This window comes from Thamnophis elegans, chromosome 6, assembly GCF_009769535.1.
Source record: "Thamnophis elegans isolate rThaEle1 chromosome 6, rThaEle1.pri, whole genome shotgun sequence".
NCBI lineage: Eukaryota > Metazoa > Chordata > Lepidosauria > Squamata > Colubridae > Thamnophis > Thamnophis elegans.
In genome coordinates this window covers 37,561,991-37,584,320 of record NC_045546.1, presented here as the reverse complement: position 1 = coordinate 37,584,320, position 22,330 = coordinate 37,561,991, and the positions used below count along the sequence as shown (strand labels likewise).

At 34.4% G+C, this 22,330-nt stretch overlaps 2 protein-coding genes across 4 annotated transcripts in view; one reads left to right on the top strand and one right to left on the bottom strand.

Moving 5' to 3' along the window:
* Positions 1 to 21,315, bottom strand: part of ARL13B (ADP ribosylation factor like GTPase 13B) — a 40,871-nt gene extending 19,556 nt beyond the window's left edge. The window contains exons 1-4 of one of the 3 annotated variants that reach the window (XM_032219833.1): positions 21,174 to 21,315; positions 19,289 to 19,452; positions 15,443 to 15,513; positions 14,013 to 14,262 (exon numbers count right to left, since the gene is read on the bottom strand). In XM_032219833.1, the coding sequence (XP_032075724.1) occupies positions 14,013 to 14,262; positions 15,443 to 15,513; positions 19,289 to 19,347 (380 nt within the window). In that variant the 5' untranslated portion in view covers positions 19,348 to 19,452; positions 21,174 to 21,315. The other 2 variants (XM_032219831.1, XM_032219832.1) reach the window with 2 other exon arrangements.
* On the top strand, positions 1,802 to 9,238 carry STX19 (syntaxin 19). The gene is made up of 2 exons (XM_032219834.1): positions 1,802 to 2,041; positions 6,140 to 9,238. Exon 2 carries the CDS (start codon positions 6,196 to 6,198, stop codon positions 7,078 to 7,080), a length of 885 nt encoding a protein of 294 aa, XP_032075725.1. The 5' UTR covers positions 1,802 to 2,041; positions 6,140 to 6,195; the 3' UTR covers positions 7,081 to 9,238.
* Positions 21,316 to 22,330: the final 1,015 nt, after the last annotated feature.

The window sequence follows — 22,330 nt, the reverse complement described above, 5'->3', positions numbered from 1 at the left end:
AACAGATGGACTTTTCCAGGCTTGTGATCTAGCTGTTTGATAAGGTTCCAAGCTACCCTAATTTTACAGACAGGTTGGCAACTCAATGGAGGAGATATGTTTGAAAAAACAAGGGATTTAAAATATACAGAAGCCTGTACGTTGATAAAATTGATCTTCCCATTTTTGTTCTTCCAATGAAAAATATCAATTTTCCTTAGTCATAGCAAAGTTACTAAAAACTTAGAAAAGTATTTCCATTTCTTAGGAATGAACTACAAACCAGCACATTTAGGCAAACATTCTTCCCACCTGTAGGGTGAAAATGTCTAGATAAATAGTACTGACAAAAACTGCATTAAAACCTTTGATTTGGAACCAAGAGCATGCTTAGTAAAAAGAAAGTGTTCTCCTTGTACTTCACTTATTTTGTTAAGTTTCTCTAAAGTAGCCTTCCTCAGCTCAGTGCTTTTTCAAAATATGTTGGATTGCAAATGGAGAATATCATGATGTAGAATACCACCAAGAAGCATTGCATAAGAAAAGTGAAATTATACTTAGAGATACATATACAAAAGAAGAGAAGCAGCTTCTCTGTAAAATTTTCTCTAAACGTAAGTTTGCAAATTTACCTATTTTAGCATCGGGCAACTGTTATACCAGAATCATACAAAGAAGATAAGTATAGTATGCACTGTTCTTCCCCAGCTGATCTGTATAATTACTCTATGAAGTGTATTGGGCTGAGAGTACAAGTCCAGATGATTCAGAGAGTTTAATGTCAAAGAGGTGGGAGGGAGGAAGAGAGAAAGAGAGATAGAGAGAGAGAGAAAGACAAAGACAGAGAGAGACAAAGACAGAGAGAGAGACAAAGACACAGAGAGAGACAGAGACAGACAGACAGAGAACAGACAGACAGAGAAACCTAGATGTGTTCCACTTTAGTACAATCCACTATTTTCAATGGTTTTCATTAATTTTAATAATTAATATTAATACTATATAAGAATTGCTCTTCTCCTACACCACCACTTTATATATTGAATGAATGAATAAAATGATGTGTTGTACCGCATCATCACAGCATTTCAATTTATTATGCATTGGTTCAGCTCAGAGATGAGTTTCTGTCGGTTCAGCCCAGATCAGGTGAACTGGTAGTGACGGCGGCGGGAGGTTTCGCCAACCCACCCGGACGCTTCTGTGCATGCACAGAAGCGTCACACGTGCGCACACGGGAGAACCAGTGGTAAAAAAAATGGAAACCCACCATTGGTTCAGCTATATAATAATAATTTGACAATACAAACAGATAGCAAAATGGGTAAAACAAACAGATAGCAAAATGGGTAAAACTAAGTTTGCATATAGACCATTTAAGCAAATCCATAATTCTCTTCAATTATCAGCAATAATTTCAAAGAAGTTTTTCTCTGTTAACAATATATTCCTTTCATTAAAAAAAACCCTTTTTTATTGCTTACGCTTTGATAGTTTACACCAAAAGAATAAAAATACAAAGCTAAGTGGAAGTTAACAACTACTAATAAAACATTACTAAAAGCATAAGCAAACTTTTGGTAATGCATTTTTCCCTTCCTCAATGTTTTCCTAGTTTTCATAATAAGTATTTGATGTTCAGGGACTTAATTTTAGGAAAGCACTAGTATTAAGCAACATATATTTTCATTACAAGGTAGAAATTACAGTAAGGAGAGAGTTAGGTGAAACACTTCCTGGTATTGGCTCATTAGAATAAAACGGCCCGCCTTGGAAGAAAGGTTATACAGTATCTCTAACAGGCAGAACCAGATTCTCTAGTAGTAAGTAACTAACATGCTTTTCTACTGCACAGCCATATAACCAACTAAGACTCTCTCGATCCATGGTTTTTCAAGACACACTTCCTAAGTAATTAAGTTCTAGAGAGATTAAGCAAGCAGAAACTTTTAAAACGGGAATAACATTCCAGATCTATTAAGCATGCACACATGGATAATGCAAGTCTCATATCCTTAAGTACAAAACGATACTGAAAAACAGGATTTTTAAAAAGAAGAAGGTAAGTGTATTTTGTTTATCATATGCCAAATAATCTTAATTAAAATGTGTAATATTTAATGTGTGTAAAATAATGTTTGTCCTCTGCTAAATGCGAGTTTATTTCTGTTGTACATGGTTGAAGAAATATATCGCTTTAATACAGAAATGCTAATTTGTTGAAAAGTATTTAATGCATTAAATGTAATTTCTTTTGAAAGCATGCCAGGAAATACATTCTTCCTTCGCACAAATTTTCCTTTTTAAAACTGGGTTACTGAAAAATAAAGGTAGAATAGAGTTTGTGGTCTGGACAATGGATTGACTGACACTCTTATAGACCACAGAGAAATCTTGTTGTGAGATTAACAAAATCACAGAAAACACTAAGTGAACAATTGTGTGGTTGTGTGTGTGTGTACATAAATCACGTTTTGATTTGGGAATGATAATGTTTATTACATGTGTTTGAAAATGAATTAAAGAAACAAAAAATCCTTTACTAAGACAATGTCTAAACAGGCAGTTGAGGAACTTCAGCATTTTTATTTCAGGAATTATGAGAAGGGAAGTGTATGTGTACATTTACTAGCAATGACATCATCTGTTGTGCATGAAAATACTGAATATAGAAACTCAGCCGTTCAGTTCAGCTATAACAATGGATTCTAATAGTGTTAGCATGCAAATTTGTTTTAGGACCTCCATAATTCTGTATTATGTATATTATTTGAACAAAATTTATTAAAGAAGTAATATTATTACTTCTTCTGTTAAGGTATATTTTCATCAGCATGCTGCTACCTAAATATAGTGCAATGCATTATTACCCCTGCCTTTGCTTACCAAAAATGTAATTTTTGAAATTGGTTGTGAATTATTTTGGTATTTGATTCATCCAAGGCAGCACAAAGAGATTAATAACACGTTTATTGTTGCACTTTGATGTTTGTGTTAATCTACATGAGTTTAAAACTTTTGATTTTAGAAAGCTCCTTTAGATTCAGTTGTGAATCCCGTCAAGCCTTGCAAAGAACCTTGGTACATTATTTAGGAATTATACTATTTAGAGTACTCACTCTTATTTAGATAAGTCACATTTGACCCAGTTTGATGTAATGGTTGAGGGTGCTAGCATAGAAACCAGAAGGTTTTGAGTTCTAGTTCTGTCATAGGCATGAAAGCCAGCTAGGTGACCTTGGACCAGTCACTCTTTCTCTGCCCATCCCACCTCACAGGGTTGTTGTTGTTGAAAAAATACGGCAAGGAAAGAATATTATGTATGTTCCCCACCTTGAGATATTTATAAGAAATAAAGGCGGGATAAAAATAAATTGTAGTTACAAATGATCTCTCTTTGGCTTTACCATCAATATGTGTGAGTAGTTAAAATAGGAGAGAAGGGAGAATCCATAAAATAAATTTAGCCTGAAGAATTTACAGTTATTGCTCTAAAGTTTGCATAATAGTATTTTCCCAATAGCATTTATCACAAGAAATGGCAGGAAACAAGTTGTTTCTAATGTCATATTTCTGCTTTTTTATTCATTGAAGAGGAGGTGAATGGAGATGCTGTAAATAATTTTAGATTTCCCTAGAATGTAGTTTGGAAAAAATAATTTTGCATAAACACTGCAATTAACACAGCTTAACTTTTTTTTTTTTTGAGTACTTTCAACCAGAAAATATTACTTCCCTTTGCTTCTGAAATGCTGGGTAAGTTTCTCATCATTAATGGTTTACTCAATTGCTGAGATTTCTGTGGCAGTGCTATCCAAGATATTGTTACTTTAATTATGTACAGGTAGTCTTCGACTTACAACAGTTAATTTAGTGACCGCTCAGTTACACTGGCACTGAAAAAAGTGACTTATGACTGTTTTTCACACCTATGCCTGTTGCAGCATCCCCTTGGTCATGTGATCAAAATCAGATATTTGCAAATTGGTTCATATTTATGACACTTTCAGTGTCCCAGGATAAGCAAAGTCAACATGGATACCGTATTACTAACTTAACAACTGCAATTATTCACTTAGCAACGGTGTGGCAAGAAAGGCATAAAATGGGTCAAAACCCACTTAACAAAATAGCAAAATAAATGTTGTGCTCAATTGTGGATGTAAGTCAAGGATTACCTGTAATGGAGAAATATGGCATTTGCCTTTCAAATTTACAGCATAAAGTCATCAGTAACAGCAGACAAAATATTTACAGAAATGGTCCCTTCCAACCCTGGCATTGGGAATTCACAGATAGTATTTTTAATATTGCTCAACAAATAACAATTACAATTTTACTTCTTGAAGGACTCTTACTTTCTTACTCCCTATAGCATTAACATACATAGGTCACAGATCTATGTTGATACAATAGTGATGCAGTACTTAAAACTCAGGTTTGTTGTTGAGGATTGATCTAGATTGTTCTAGTTTCATTACAAGCCATTGTATATAATAACTCCACCTCATTTCTTAACCATGCTGTCTTTCTCTGGGAGTGTTAACTTAATTATCTCCACCGTGTATCATTAGGATCATACATAGCATTTGCAATAAACATCAACAAGGATTTTCCAAATTTCAGTTGTGGAAAGAACAATATTTGGGCTAACTCAGGCAGAACATCCTTGGATATTTTTCTCTTTTTTTAAGAGAAGAGGGCAACATGAGATACTCAAAAGCTTCAGCTCTGGACATCAGGGTTTCTCTAGAAGTTGCTTCAAAATTGTATTGATATTTTTTACATGAAAAGCAGATTAAATTATAAATAAATTCTAATTTAATGTGACAGTAAATAACAATAATGGAAGAGTTTTAAATTAAATTGTGTGTGTGTGTGTGTGTGTGTGTGTCCGTCCCACCTACATTTTCTGTCCTTACTGTTTTGGCATTCAAAACCCAAGGTAATTTTTGGTCCAAATTATTTATACATTTCTGATCTACCATGTATACTATTAAGAGGCAATGATTGTGTAAGAAAAAAGAAAAATATGCATTATTATTCCAGAAAGGACTATTTAGAGTTACCACACACACACAAAAATTTTCAAGGACTTACAGACCATTTTTTTAATGGCAGAAAAAAAATCCACAAAAAGCAAAGAAGCATTTATAATTTGCCCTTCCTTTACAAAGCAATATACTATAGAATTAAAAATAAATAGTCCCTTTAAAATAAGTAAGTGTATTTACTTTTTTGCTAGCATGAAATAGCACAGGAATTTTTTTTTTTTTTAAAAAATGGGAGCTTCAAGGGTAAAAGCCTAAAAATCGGCTTGAAAACGGCCCGAAAAATACCCATAAAACAGGCCATTTTTCCAGCTAAAATCAGACCAAAAATACCATGAAAACTACAGGAAAACAGTCAGAAATATGCCTCCAAAACAGGCCATTTTGGGGCTATTTTCAGGCCAAAATCAGCCCCCAAAAATGCTTGAAAACAGCCCAAAAAACAGCTTACCCAGCTTCTCTTCCTCTTGCAGACAGCTTTCCCAGTCTAGCTTAACACAGTCTCTCTCTCTCTCTCTCTCTCTCTCTCTCTCACTCTCTCTCTCACACACACACACACTCACTCACTCACTCACTCACTGATACATACGCATACACAAAATCTTTCTTTCTTTCCTCTCCTCCCCCCGCCCCCGAGATCCCTGGATTCCCTCTCCTACCATGCCTGTCCCATACAGGTACCATCCACACAAGTGATGTAGAGTTGGCCGTGCCCACTCAGTCATGTGATCCACCCCAGCCATGCCCAGCCAGCAGAGAACCGGTTGTTAAAAAAATTGGAACCCACTGAACTTACCCATTCTGAAAAACTCTATCAACCTCATATATGTGTATTAAAATACTAGTTTATATGTTGATCATTTTAATTTGCCAAAAATGGATAAAATGCAGGAAAGAATATACCAGTAGTAAGATGTGAAAAATAGTGTGTATTTCAGTTTCCATATAGCTTTTGAAACAGCTTTCTAAAATGGATACAAAGAGTCTACAAGAAATAGTTTGCTACACTATGTGGCAAATTTCTGCAACTTTTCTTTATAACATTTTCTGCTATTATCTAATATGATTGTGGATTAATAAATGCTAATGAAAGTGATTTTAATTCTTAGGTATACACTGCTGCCTTGGGTTTAATACTTCTGAACCTTAATATATTCAACAGAAGATGAAAGACCGCCTTCAAGAGCTTAAACTGAGAGCAAAGGAACTGCAATTATTAGAAGAGAACAATCCTGTTGTTGATGCAATTATTAGAGAGGAACAAGGAGAATTTGAACAAGCAGCTGTTATTTTTGAAAAGGAGCCCATAACTGAAAGGTACTTGCATGAAATACAGCAACTTCATAATGACATTAATCGTTTGGCAATGGATGTTCAAAAGTTTAGTCGGCAGCAGAAAAGTTTTATGGCTTCCATGAGAAGATTCAGTGTGCTTAAAAAAGAATGCAGCAATACAAAAGCAATTAAAGCTCAAGCAGAGCACATTAATAAGGGCTTGGATGATCTTTCAAAAATAGTGAAGAGGGAAGAAAAAGAACATGGCTCATCATCTGCCCTTAGAAGAGTCCTCACTTCCCAGCGTGCAGTCCTATTCCATCGTTTCCAAAATATAATGATTATGTACAATAATGCCATAACAACCAAACAAGAAAAATGTAAGGATTTCATTATGCGTCAGTTGGAAGTGGCAGGAAAAGAGGTATCAGAGGAAGAACTAAATAATATGGTTGAACAAGGGAAATGGGAAATCTTCAATGAAAATCTGCTCACAGAGGTCAAGATTACTAAAACTCAGTTATCTGAGATTGAACAAAGACACCGAGAACTGGTCAGTCTGGAAAATCAAGTGAAAGACTTAAAAGGCCTTTTTTTTCAAATCTCACTTTTGATAGACGAACAAGGTGAAATGATCAACAGCATTGAAATGGAAATCATTAACACTCAGGATTATGTCCAAATGTCAACAGAAAAGTTCAGGCTGGCAGCTAAATATCGAAAAAAGAATCCATGCAAAGCACTGTGCTGTTGGTGCTGCTCCTGTTGCAAATGATTTGTCCTCTGGGCAATTAAAACTGAAGAGCTGATCCAGCCCTCTCAGTACCCCTGAGGTCATCATATGTTTACAATCCAAGCAGGCACTTGGATATGTGGCTCACAATTATATGTCATGTGATCACATTTGTGACCTTCCTTGCTGGTTTCCCACAAGCAATGTCAATGAGAAAGCTGGCAGAGAAGATTGCAAGTCACTCCAGTAAGATCCCTGCATCCATGCGGCAGGCTCTAAAATTTTCCTGTAGTCATAAAGAGCTACGTACTGTGACTACGTCATTTAGCGATGGCAATTTCAGTTGCAATCATAACCCCAAAACATGCAGGTCATTAAACAGGAAATGGTGAGAGTCCCAAGGGGGGAAATCAGGAGAGTGCTTGGGAGGCCTATACAGGAGTGCTATGAGAGGCTGGGAGAAGCTGGAGATGTCTTGAGAGATCCAGCATAAGCTGAGCATGAACTGAGGGACGCACAGTGGGGGTTCAATGCAAGCTACATGTTAGTTGGGGCAGGTTGGGCAGGGCTTAAGAAGGTCAGTGTAGGCTACAAATGAGCTGGAGGATGAGGGGGTAATGGCAAAGGCTGCACATGTGCAAGGTGGCTTACCCAAGTGACTTGCTACCTTCCCTGCTGCATTCCCCATAAATTTTGCTTGTCAGAGCCTGCCATGAAATTATCATAAATGGCAATCACATGACTATAGATCCCTGTGACATCATAATTGTGAGCCTGGTTCCTTAGCACCCTATGGTGATCATGAGACCATGGTGTTGTAATGGCTATGGTAAAAAGCATTGTAGACTTCCCCGGCTATGTATGTCATACACTAATCTCTCTCTGTCTTTATGTATGCAATAGATTTCAGCAAACTCAGGATTCTTTTACTTTTAAAAACCCTTCCTTGCAGTTTTTCCATTATTGAAAGTCTCCAAATATTTAAAATATATGTTATTATGGTAATACTGAAAAGAACCTTTTAAGAAATAATCATTTCCTTGTATTAATGATATTATACTACTTGAATACCAGCTATTCATTATAAAAATTAAGCACAAACCAAAAGCCTTGTACAAATAGTCATGTCATTATAAAAAAAAATTATTCAGTTTGGAAAATATACTTTGTCTCTAAGTAAGTCACAACAGAATAATCTGGGCAAGCATACAAATATCCCCAAAACAAAACAATAAGTGTGTTAATAGTATGTACTAAGAGAAGAGGAAATTAGACATAATTACAAGTAGTCTTGAGAAACGACAGGCCATTTAACAATAGTTCATAGTTATGACTCACACTCCAAAACTATATGACCTTGTTTCAAAGTTATCACAGTGCCACTGTGGTCATTCGCCCTTATGAGGGGCCACAGGGATGCTCTCCACATCCCGTTCCAATGAGACCTCCAACACTTGGGCCCGCTCCCATGCCTCTTGGAAGCAGTCATCAATTCCTTGTTGGCTGCTTTCAGAGCTTTGTGTGTCAGTCAGCTGCCCCCCGAATCAGCTGGCCAGCAGAAGGCTGCCTCTTGCTTGGCTTTGAAAGTTGACCTTTGCATGAAAGGCAGCTTCATGACAAGATTCCCAAAACCTTTCCCTTGCTTCTCTGTCTCCCCCAGAAAGCCACATTTCTTCAAAAGAGAGAGAGAGAGAGAGGGAGGGAGAGGGAGAGGGAGGGAGAGAGAAAAAGCTGGAAGGGATGGACTTGCTGATCTTCCCTCACCACTAAATGTTCTCTCTACTCTCCAATCTCTACCCCTTTTAAAATTCTAACCTTGACTCCATCTGAAGAACAGAAGAACGAAGTGACTAAGGAAAGAAAATCTTTCTCTATTGAACTGAAAAAAGTCATCTCAAAATTTGTGCAATGAAATGGATAATGGTGGGTCCTTGCAAGCTTTAGCTGTCATTCTGAGCTATAGAGCTCAGGTAGGAGTTAAAAGCTAGATTATAGACTTCCTACTATAGGCAGTCATATGGACAGCTAAAGCTTGCAAAGACCCAGTGTCCTCCATTTTGTTGCACAACTTTTAGAGATGATATTTTTTTAAGTTTCATGGCTGGTCATTATTTGAGGCAGTTCATTTAACAAAGTTAAATTTTGTTACAGTTATAACTTGATCTGTATTCAAGAAGTTATCTTTTGCAAGGAAGTTAACTTTCATGCTATCAGACACTTTTTCTGTTGGTTGTCAATCATATTTCACAAATAAATATTTAGTTTGTATAAATATGTATAAAATATTGTTTTTCCTGAAGGCCATTATTGCTTGTTACATAAACTGCCAATGTATCACCAGTATAAAAAGCTTATATATATAATGTATGTATATATATATACATACATACACATATATTGGCAGTATGTGTGTGTGTATGTGCACGTGTGTGTATATAAACACACATGTGTGTGTGTCTGTGTGTGTGAAAGAGTAAAATAAACTACATAAAATCCACTTGTTAGAGAACTCAAAGAAATTGTTTTGTGCTATGATTACAAGGAATATAGAAATATATCTGAAACATAGAACTAAAATCAAAATTAAAACTGAAGCCTAAATATTGATTATATTAAATCTGGAAAACCACTATATATTTAAATAGTAAAAAGTGAACACGCTTTTCATTTTTCTCTATAACTAATAATTATTTCATAGATTACAAGCTTAGATAAAATGTTGAAATAACTAGAGATGCAACTTTGCTCAAAAACAAAAATAGAATTCTTCAATGGATTACTGTAATGATACAAAAATATCATTTTTGGGGAACTATATAATCCAGTTTTAACTTATCTCTTTCCTTATGTAAATCAGGTTTGTAAATAGGTTGAAAACAGAAACAGAAGAAAACTAGGAAATGTTATTAGCAGGAATGAAGACAATTACTATTGTAAATGAGATCTATTTTTACTGTTACGCAAGATAATTAAAAATGTTAATAATAGCCAATTATACAACTATTACAAACATTAAGTTCTTGACTGCCGAGTTTATTTGTGTTTCATACAGTTTACTAAGGAAAACACTATTTTTAAAATGTGACAAAGCTCCAGTCTATTTTCAAAACAGTTTAAGTTTTCATTTTGACCTCAGAATAAACAAACAAATATAAAAATTGATTAAGGCATGTTTTCACCACTACTAATATAGGAACAGAAATCAAGCAAGGAACTAATTTCCACTTCCAAGGATAAATTTGGGCAGTGTTGATCATCTTACAAACAACTAACTATAAAATCTAGAATAAACACTGGAGTAGCTAAATTAATATTTCCTCCCCAACATATCACGTAGTAGCTGTTATCTTCACTTGTATAAAATGCAAAATCTTGTTTTGCTTACAATAGTTTACACTATATCATCTCTATCCTCACTAAAATCCCAAAACAATAATCTAGGCTACTTTTTTAACTGAGATTAAGTCACACTTTCCCAATTATAAGGCTAAAACAATTCTGACTTTATACAAGTCATGAATAAAGTCTGAAGAGAGAGGACCGTAAGAAGGTAGAATAAGTATAAATTTCACACATTTAAAATAATTCATTCACATTTTTGAATTCAAACTTGAGACTTGGCACAAAGAGCCTAAAAAAATAAAATATGAAAAAACTCCCAGCAGCAGGAGATGTTTTTTTACTGTAAAGATTTTTTCCCCAAATACTCAATTTTTAAAACAAATAGTTACTTCCTACACATAAAAATCAGTACCAACCAGAAAGGTTTGTCAGACCAACATAGTCAATAAAATTCATATTAATGTTTTTTTTTCAAGCAATATCTTGCTCGTGTTAATGCAACCTTCTAATTTAAAATCATTTGAAGGACCAATAATGGCAACAGTATAGTAGAAAGGCCTGTGTGCTATTGAGGAAGATTTCTATATTTAAAGCAAATATTTCTTTTTTAAAAAAACATGGTGCCTGGGGGAAAAATAAATCTATAGATATATACTAAAAAAAATAGGAAGAAAAAAAAGATACTGCAATCATACATCAGGGGCACTTTACTGGAAAACAATGTGTTCCATATAAACTGTGTTTTTCTTTCCCAAATGACACAGAAGGTAATGTGCTGATAGGTGATAGAAATAATCCAAATATTGGCCTATGAAAAATACTAGCAAGTTCTTATGATACTATGTGTAATTATTGATAGTTATTTGCTATATTTTCTTCTCTAACACACAACACAACTAGTTTGGTATATTGCCTAAAGGCCAAAAATTGAAAGAACAGAGTTTTAGTTTTGTTTTACAAATAAGCAAATTGGATGACTTTATCCCAATCTTTCTTTCAGCCCTAGGAAGAAGGCAATGATAAATTACTTGTCAAAAAGTTGTCAAGTCACCAATGCAAACCCACCCACCCATCCTCCAAAATCCCCCACCAAGATGAAGAAATAAATGCAACAATGAACAATGTAAAGTTGTATATAATGATCATGGTCAAAAGCACAAGAAGCCATTTTTAACCAACTGTAAAAGAAATAAAGCTGTGCTCTTTCTATGGCTTGCAGCATAAATAAATGCTGAGTGGACATACTTTAAAGGGAGCAGCATAGGAAAAGCCAGTTAAGCAAGGTTCAGCATTCATGACAGAATGCTAGATAGAGAGAAAAAAAAGATAAGGAGCTGCTCAGAAAATAACATAATGCTAGGCTAGGAAAGAGAGGTATATCTTTTCTGTCACGGCTCTGCTTCATTCCACCTGTTACATTTCACTGTTTTCTTTCAAGCAGACAATATTGCTACTACAACATGTCTTATTTGTAAACATAGCAATACCTGCTGTTCTCCTAGTACAGTGTAAAAAGTTGTTAACCTTTGTATTATGCAAAAATGAGCTGTTTTAACACAATAGAAAAATTAAGCATCAGTAAGTCTATCATACTTTTTTCCTTTTAGCAATTGTTTGTGAAGCATGTCACAAAAACTGGATTGATACTTAATACGAAACTATAATAATTCTCGGATTATGATGGTAATCGGAATTGGGATTTCCATTGCTAATAATGCAATTGTAAAGACAATGCCGTATGGCTGCACTGTTTAGCACCTGCAATCCTGGCTATTGTCAGAATCCCAGGACCATGTGGGTCATGAAATGGAAACAGGTGGAGTCCCCAGCAAGAAGCATGGGGAAGAGGATGCAAAATGGAGCTATTGGGTGTGTAGATGTTGTGGACCGCATTACAGACTGTGGGTGGGCTCATAAATGTGAGATTATGAACAGTTAACTAACCATAATTTCCTGGGAATAAATACCGGTAAAGGATTATAATTTTTAATTAATAAGATAACCCACCCCCCACTCCTAGCTCTATGTCTAGAATCTGTATTTATATACAAGCAATTTGTGACTAATCATTGTTCTAAAATGAGTCTTTCATGCTATCTAAAATGATAGCATTTCTTCTTTTTCTGATAGTCTGTCATGCACTACCAGAAAAAAAAATCCTATTTAAATCTTAGCTTCCTCCACTAATATATAATATAAAAAGCCCTAAAGTCATTTCAACATTGATCTGGCATTAATTCTTATCAGGGTTCAATAATGCTTAAAGAGATAGCAACAAAAGTGGGAAGTCAGTCATGTTTACTTATTATCAAATCTCAATGAGCAGCTAATGCATGTTGAACATTCTATAATGGGCCTGGCCCAAAAGGACTTTCCCATTCCCGAAAAAAAGTCTCTACCCCAAGTATATGGCTAAAGTATACTTTAGCTTAGGAATTGGTCCACTAACAAATTACTGTTAAGTTTAGTTTGCTTTAGTTTAAAAAGACAAGATACCGTTGATGAATATCTACTGCTTTTAGCATTCTGGAATTACTGAGGTAGTAAACAAAAATCCAAAATGGTATAAGGAAAATGCAGTTAACGTATTATGAGTGAGGATTTGAAATTCTCCTTCATATTACTGAATTTTCAGCAATGTAGCTAGCATGACTGCTTTCTTAAACAATTAGAGTCAACATAAATCATTTTCACAGCAAGTCATTCAAATTATTCATCAATTCTGCTTCATTATTTAAAACCACAAATAACCATATATTTAAATATTTTCAATCTAAAAATGTTTCTCAGAATTAGATTCAAACACATACACAGATTATTAACAATGAGAATGTCAGTGCCAAGAATGCCAACCAAAACACTTAAAATAGGAAGAACCTATTTGTAGATGTAAAAGACTAGGTTTATTTTTATGGATACAATGGGTACAAATTTTCTATTGTAAATAATGAGAGTTCTTCTGGGATACAAATATTCTCTGGGGTAATTGAGTATTTGTAAATAAATTCTTCAGCAACATCAACTAAAGAGCCTGTATCTCAATGTTATTTATAACCTGAATTACACCCTAGAATGAAAGATGAAAAAAATGGAATCTGAAAACCTATAGCAAAATACAGAAGATACCGTTTTTAAAATGTCATTTTTTTCATAAATGCATTAAAGAAAAGTTCAAAATATTGCAATCTTATAAGGGCTTTTCTACTAAGAACATTTGTGAGAGAATGTTATGCATCACAGTATTTGAAAATTCTATCCGATGAGAACTATCTTAACATTTGGCTACTTTTTTTAGTTTGTTTGATAATGTCCGTTCTCAGAAGTTAACAATATTTAAAATGCATCAATTGCACCCTCTTGTGTTGGGCATGCATATTTCTTTAATGGCATTTTTAATAAACCATTTATATTTTAATACTGTATCAGTCATCAATAATCAAAAATCGAATAGTTATAATGACCATAATAGTCAAATATTTACTAAAATAAAAAAGACTAGCATATAAAAGAGTATATAGAATCATGGGCTTTATTTATGTAACACAATTTCTCCATTATTTCTAATAATTTAACAGCAGCACACTCATTTTTAATAAGTAATATTTAAATATTCTTAAATTTATTTTACTTACACTAATACAGGTTTCCCTGATATCTTAGGATGTCTTAGAACTTCTGAAATTGTATCTTTTGTCTCTTCCATTCTTTCCACATCACTTGAATCCACAACAAATATTACTCCATAGGATTCAGCATAGTAATTTTTCCAAATGCCCCGAATACGTTTTCCACCTCCTAAGTCAAAAATTGTGACTTCAAACCATTGTTGTTTAAGATCGATTTTAGAAAATCCAACTGTTGGAGCCACATCTTCAGGGGATTCTGACAAAATTAAAATATATTATAAGAGACAGTTCAATGAAACTTGAATAAGAATTTTGATATGACCAATTAATTAATTCCAAGCTATAATAGAGGCCTATACTAATGCTAAATATTTTATTTTACTGTACAAGTAAAAAATAATAGCATTACTAATTAGCTTATGAGCATATCAAAGTTAATACTTATTTCAGAGCAACAGTAATATTACAATAAAGCATGCTTTTACTGAAAATGTATTTCAGATCTGTACAAAAAGAATTTGAATGAAACTTATTAGCCAGGTTCTAGAGAATTCCATATGCAGTGTTGATATACTGGGGGAACTAAGTTTGCATGAAGTGGAATTCCCTAACATACAGAGATAGACTTTCCTGACTTTAGAGAACAGTCACTTAAATAAATAGGGCAGATAAGCCTTTAGGTGTATCTTAGCTCTTTTTATTCAGAGGATATATTGAGTTGATTTAGGGTATTCTAAGGTATCTAAGTGGGATGCGGTGGCCCAGTGGCTAAGATGCTGAACTTGTCGATCGGAAAGTCGACAGTTCAACAGTTTGAATCCCTAGTGCCGCATAACAGAGTGAGCTCCTGTTACTTGTCCCAGCTTCTGCAAACCTAGCAGTTCGAAAGCATGTAAAAATGCAAGTAGAAAAATAGGAACCAGCTTTGGTGGGAAGGTAACAGCATTCCGTGCACCTTCAGCCTTTAGTCATGCCGGTCACATGACAATGGACACGTCTTCGAACAGTGCTGGCTCCTCGGCTTTGAAACGGAGATGAGTACCGTCCCCTAGAGTTGGGAACGACTAACATATATGTGCAAGAGGAAGCTTTACCTTTTACTTTAAGGTAAATCTAAAATATGCATAAGAAGAAATCAAGTATATAATTATGCATATTTCCACCAACCAAAGAAGTGCCAAATAAAAAATGTAAGTTAAAATATAAAATCTGTATTATTTTCAGAGATGCTTCTTGTCTTTAAATTGTATGGACAGGGGTGGTGGTGATATATACTTTCTTTCTCCCAAAACAATGAGATATTGTTTGATTTAACAGAGTAAAATATGACAGTAAATATCAAATCCTTATAGCAACAAGTAGTCTAGCTTAAACCTGAAAAAAAATTAACAATAATATTTTGAAAATTGTAGATTAAAATAGAATATCCAACATACCTCCTTGGATTCCTTTTACTGTTGCAGTTTTCCCAGCATTATCAAGACCCACCATGATCAATGTCACCTTCCTTTGAAATACCAACAAAAATAAGTTAAAATTCTGTCCTTAAAAAGCACATAATATTTTACAACAAATAAATATACTTTCAATATACCCAAAACCAAATAGCAAAGATTCAAGGAAGATTTTATTTATTTTACAAAGTGCAGGTAAAATAAGTGGTCTGTAACAAATTCTAAAACACATGGAAAAATATAGGAAGGGGAAGGGAGCAACAGAGGAAGACTTAACTCTTACTTCAGTTATACACTATGTAGAACATGGTACTAAAACCATCACGGGAATAATTTAATATATTGAGATACATATTGAAGAACATTTGTGGAATATTTCTTATTGTGAAGCAAGAGAAACCATCTTGCCTCTGGATAAAAATCTGATACACTTCAATGAGCACAGAATCTCTAAATGTTCAAAGCAGACAAATTAAGAAAAAATGGGTAGAATGTGAAGAAAGAGGAAAAACAGAAGAACACAGCAGAGGGATGGAAGGAGGAAGAGAAGACAAGTGAAATATTTTGGAACTAAGAAGAGTATTTATTAGAAGAAGAAATTTTAAAAGGATTCTCTCATGAACTAAGATTCTCATTGTTTGCAGCCAAAGGCTGAGTAGACAGAAATTAGAAAATTGAGAGGTAAACATATAATAAAAGATCTAAAATAGTTAAAATGAAATAAAATCAGATTATTATTTTTTTTTTAAACAGAACTTTTTTATTTTTCTTTAAAAAAAACACAAATATGTCATTTGTCAATCATTAAAACATTGAAGTACAATTTTTTTTTTGTTGTGTGTACCCCTCCCTCCCTCCACCCCCCCACCCCCCCCCTCCTCCTTCCCCCCCCCCCGACTTCCCAGAACCCGTACCCGGTATGGATTTTTAACTAACACAGTCTAAAATCTATTGAGAAAAAGGAAATAAAGAAATTAATGACATTCTAGATTGACCTTAGCTTCTTCTTACTGAACTAAAATCAGATTATGAATGAAAAGCTTTACTGGTGTTACCCAAGTTTATATTTTCTAATGTTGAAAAATAAAAAAAAACTTACCTTAAAAATTGATTAAATAAAAAAATGGCATGTCAAAAAAGGAAAGAACTCATTGATATTGAGACATATCTTAGTTCGCTTATCTCAAATGTCATGATGTTTATTTGATCTTGGCAAAGCATATTGTGTGTATTAACCATTGTAGTTTATAAACTATATTTTATGGATCAGCATGCAGTATAAACCCAGAGCCACCATAAATGAAATGGATAACAGAAGCCAAGAAAGAAAGGAAAATTTAAAGATGACAAGTTCGGTACTCAACATACTAAACTTAACACAGCACTGAACTATTTGAAGTAGAAATATCAAGAATGATATTTTTATATATGCATAAAACACATTATAGCCTTTAGAAATTAAGGGATAAAAGTAATCCATAATGTTAGGATAATTAGATCTTAAGCTTTTTCATTTTTTTCCTTGGGATTATGAATTTTTAAAATGTATCTATACAGGTAGACAAATGAGCTTAAAATTTATATTGCTAAGTGATAAATTTGTTAAGTGACTTTTGCCCCATTTCATGACTTTTCTTGCCACGTTTGTTAAGGGAATCACTGCACTTGTTAAATTAGACACAAGATTGTAAAATGAATCTAGTTTCCTCATTGGCTTTGCTTGTTAGAAGTTTGCAAAAGGTGATCACGCGACCTGGGTACTCTGCAAATGTCATAAATGTGAGTCAGTTGTCAAACTACCAAATGTAAATCACATGACCATGGGGATGCTGCAATAATTGTAAGTGTGAAAAATAGTCATAAGTAACTTTTTTCAGGGCAGTTCTAACTTTGAACAGTCACTAAGTGAACTGTTATAAGTCGAGGAATAGCTGTATATAAGTAATTAGGTTATGTGCTGTGTGGGATGTTGGGTAAGTAACTTGAACTGATCAAGCTGCAAGACTAAATATTGATAATGAAAAAATGATTTTTTTAAAAAATCCATGGTAAAAATCAAGATATAAATTTATTATACATCATTTCCTATAATTAATATTATAATCTTTTTGCTCAATCCATAAACATGGATGTTACACTTCTTGATTTTTACTGCATAGTTTTATAACTCAAGCTTGCACATTATTATTTTATCATTAAAAATGTATTAATCGCTTCTTGGAATATGTGGCAAGAAAATAATACACAATTATGCAAAAAACAGAATACAGAATTTAAACAATAATTTACACATAGCCAAATATCCAAAGATAATTCAAATTGGCTATAAGCAATTCCTACTGAATTCAGTAAGCCTTATTCCCAATTAATCATAATAAGATTAGAGTTCAAAAAATTATTTTATGCTATTATAGCAACTCTTATGCACCAGGAACAACATTTTTACTTCCTGATTCTATCATTCCAAGACAAGACAGAGATTGTATGCAAAGAACAAATTTGAAATAAATTTTGAGTTGCTCAAAAATTTTAAAAAAGAGACTTAGTTTCAAACAAAGTACCCATGATGATTTCTAAATAGTTTAGTTGCTCCATTCTCAATGTAGCATAAGGATATGTGAAAAAAAAACATGTTTCCTTTTCTGCCTGTACAAATTTTTATTTCAGCAGAAAGCAGAAAAGGGAAAGGTTTTTTTTACATATCCCTATGCTACTGAGAAGGGATCAATTAGTTTGAAACTAAGTTTCCTTTTTGAATAGATGATACAAAAAACAAAAAAAAATCTGCTGCTGAAAATTGATTGCCTATTTTTGACATTACAATCAGACACTCTGGGTCTCATATAAACAAAAAATGATTTATTAAACCTTACGTTAGCATAGGAATCAAAGGAGTCAACTACAAACTATGGGACTAGCAATCTGCTTCTAAACAATGATGTAGAATTCTTCTAACTGTCTAGATGGCTAATCTTTTTGTCACCATGTGCCAAAAGAAATGCAATGCAACCCCCACTCTCCCCCACCACGCATGGACGTGCAAGACCCCCATGTGTGCCCCGCTCCCCACCCAAACGCATTACCCCCCATGACCCCCATCATGGGTCTAGATCCACAAACTTTAGCAAAATCAAAAAAGTTTGGATAACAGAAACTTCAGTAAAATACCTTTAAGGATAGTTGTGGAGTAAATAAAGTATCATTGAAACTGCAAAATAAATTTCTCATCCTAATGTATAGTAAATTCAATAAGATGAAATCACTTTCAATGATTTGAAATGCTTATTAGCCATCTAGGCTAAATTGCCTTTTTATAGGATGAGCTACCAACAGACCCCGCTGCTGTCTCTTAACTGTTTATGGCTATTTTCCTTTCCATTACTTTTTCAGTCTTCTCAAAAAAAATTCACATAAGCCTAGTTCTCTATAAATAGGGCCAATGTATAACTGAAGTATGCCTAATGTAAGGTCTTTGCAGCATGGCCAACAGAATAGGCAAAAAGCACAAAAAGAAATGTCATAATCTTAAAATGGACAATATACTTTTGTTTTGTTTCCCTCTGATCTTAATAGGAACTTCCACCATTCCCATTCCCCCCCATGTATCAATAACATTCCATGCATCCAACTACACTTTTAAAAATATATAGGACATAATTAATTTAAATTAGAGAAAATCTTCCTTATAATATTTGAGATAATATTTTGCCTTGGTCTGTTCTATGTGAAAATGAATTAATTACAGGTCTATATATCTTCATACCTGCTGTACCATCGATAATCTTAAAAGTTACTAAAAACTGAGTATTTTAAAGCCTGGTCATTTACCTGAGGGGTTCTCGCCACCGTTTTAGCCAGCTGCAGCAATTGGCCATCAGACTGTACATTCCTTTCCAACAGCCATTCAGAGCACCAAATAAACTGCAGGCATGGTATATTGACTAATTCCAGAATATTCAATCCAGGATTGAAGAGATCAGTTTGAATATTGCCTTATTACCAAAACAAAGAAAGGGGAGAGTAAGAATACACAATAAGTTCTTGGTAACTTTATTCTTCCAAACCAATCTCACTACTTCTATATCATATCAAGCACTATCCTACAATGAGTCTTTATTTTGTGGAGCCACATTTATTTAAAATCTTATATTTACAGTCAGAGTGCAGCACACGCTCCTTTTAAGCAAGAAAAGCAATTTTTAGATAAGCATGCATATGAAACAATATAGCCATAGTTTTCTACCCCATTCTTTAACCAAGGAGTTGACTGAATATCCAATCAAAAATTGGAATTGTAAAAGCTACATTCAGCAAAAACACAATATTCCCAGAATTCCCAGAACGTAAAATATTTTTACAAAAAAATGTTAATACTAAACAAATCAAAGGAAAAGTGCAACTAATACAGGTTGAATAAATTAAATTAAAATAAAAAAAAATGAAAGCTTTCTTTATTTTCAAATGGATAGAAAAGTGGGCCATAAATTCAAAATATATTATTTTTTTTAAAGTTTACTGTATTCAAAGTAGGCAATAAAGAATTGGCAGTGATTTAAATACAAAAAATATAATATTTCCTAGAATTTTAAGACTACAGTCACACACCTGAGCAAGCACTGGTTTGTTACACTAGACAACCACTATCAGAAAGACTGATAACAAGGCAGAATCACTTTACAATCTCCTTAATATAACTACATAATAAAGTAGGTGATTCTGTAATAAATGAATTAAAAAAAGGAGAGGCGCATCATAAAATTGTTAATAGTGTTATTTCTAAAAGAAATGAAAGCTTTATGCATCCAATTGTGACATGTATTATTCGTAAGACATGAAATTAGGTATAAGATCTGCTGTAGGCTGATTTGTAGAATGTATCCAAAACTTCTAATGGAGCATATGTAGGTGGTTTTAAAAAATGCAGTTAAAGATGTAGTTAACAGCACTGGAAGTAGAACCGGTAATTATAAAAGCAATAGATTTATTTATTTATGATTAAGGAACATGGCGAAGTCAGAGAGCTTCATGGATCAAGGATGGCTTTTAAATCATAACTAAAGTTCATTCTGCAGTTTATTGTCAGATTGAGCCACCTAATTTTTCAACCCTACTTCATACATGCATGAGTGTTTCATGACACCTTATGTACAACACCAAATATAAGCCAATACAACTGTAATTAAAAAAACACTGTAATGCCTAACAGACTGAATATGTACAACTCCCCAAAAGTGTATTTTGTGAGCTGGCTATACAAAACTTACAAATAATTGTAAGCTCTGGTCCTAAATTAGAAAGTTACTGCTTCTGCTTTTATATTCTACGATGTGCTGTACTCTCCAATAAAGCAGCATAAATATTAATTGCATTTCATAATCCATTTTAAATTCCTGTGTCATAAGCCCGAGGCATAAGCGTGTTCACGCGCGAGAGACGCACGGACGGGGACAGTTATTCAACGCCACCAAATCTTTGGATTCGCGAATGACTGCCCTACCAGAGCAAATAACAGCGGTGCCCAGCAGCCCAGTACTGAACGAATCGGACCGAATTATGAGAACTGCCCTGTTACAGTGATTTATTAGGCTGGCCAGAGGGGAGAAAAAAAGGAATGCGCCAAGTCTTCGGCCTCTAACAAGCAGCCCAGGCGCCTCCCTCGCCCCCACGTTAAATTAGATTCACAAAGCTCTCCCGCCCCCGAGGGCCTCCTGACCGTCTTCTCGTCTCCCCGTCGCTGAGAAATCCTATAGTAGCCATAGATTCTCGGGGCGGCCGTTCTACACAGTCACGTGACCGCGCCGTTTTCGCAGGTTTATCTATACGTCTTCACGTGATGCTCCCGGAGTATGCTTATTGGCTAGTCTCCGATAGCAACCGTACGCAGGAAGGACGCGTAACTACGTCGGTCTCCCTTAGCTACAAGAGGGGGAGTGAGGGGGAGAGAGAAAGAGAGAGTGTGAGAGAGAAGACCGCAAATGTGGAAAAAAAACAGCAAATGAAGGATTCCTTGACTGATGGCACCCACCAATCACGGGTCCCGCAAGGAGGCGGGATTTATTTACCAGAGTGACGGACGGATGCCTGGAATTCTTGAATTGGATTGCTGCTTTATTCCCTATGCGCGTGCGCTCCTGAAAAGTGATTGAGGAAGGGGGAAAAATCAGATTTTACAAAGCTGTCTGTAGCCAGATTCAATATAATCTCATTCTGAAATAATGACCGTCAAATAAAATAATAATAATTTGGTAGTGTATTGCATGATCACAGATCTGGAGAAGTTTAACATTTCCAATGTTTCCTGCTTAAGGAGAACAGACCGAGTAGGAGCTACAGGACTATTGATTCTTACTTGACTACCTACCAAAGGTCAAGCTCCTTGTAATTCAATAAGACTTCAATCACTTATTCTTGACCCAGTACTAATAAGGGTTCCAGGAGAGTACTCTGCTACTTCTACTCTGAAGGAGCCTCACCTAGTAACATTTTTGTTTTTATTATTTTTAATGTTTCTGAGGTCTTAACTTTAACCCATGTGGGATTACAAAAAGAACAGATTCTGAAGTGGTTCAGGTGCCATTTGAAGAACTGTTCTGATTCTGTTTTAAGCTCCTTAAATTTTTGATTGAGGAAGGATTTATTTTGAATCAGACAACAAAAATAACTTTAGCTACCCTAGCAGTTAGGCATGCTTTATTCCCTTCCACAAAAAAGCTATCTTGATAAGCTATAATTCACTATATTAGAAATGATAAATGTTCCAGAAATGTATGAATTTTACTTGTTTTGCTTTCTTCATTTATTTTAGCTATCCTAACTTGAAATGTATTCCACCACCAATATCTAGCTTGTCTAGGAGTTATGACTACTGCA

What these genes read in the sequence shown, in the direction of transcription:
- STX19 (XM_032219834.1), top strand. Translation starts at nt 6,196, where the DNA reads ATGAAAGACCGCCTTCAAGAGCTTAAACTGAGAGCAAAGGAACTGCAA.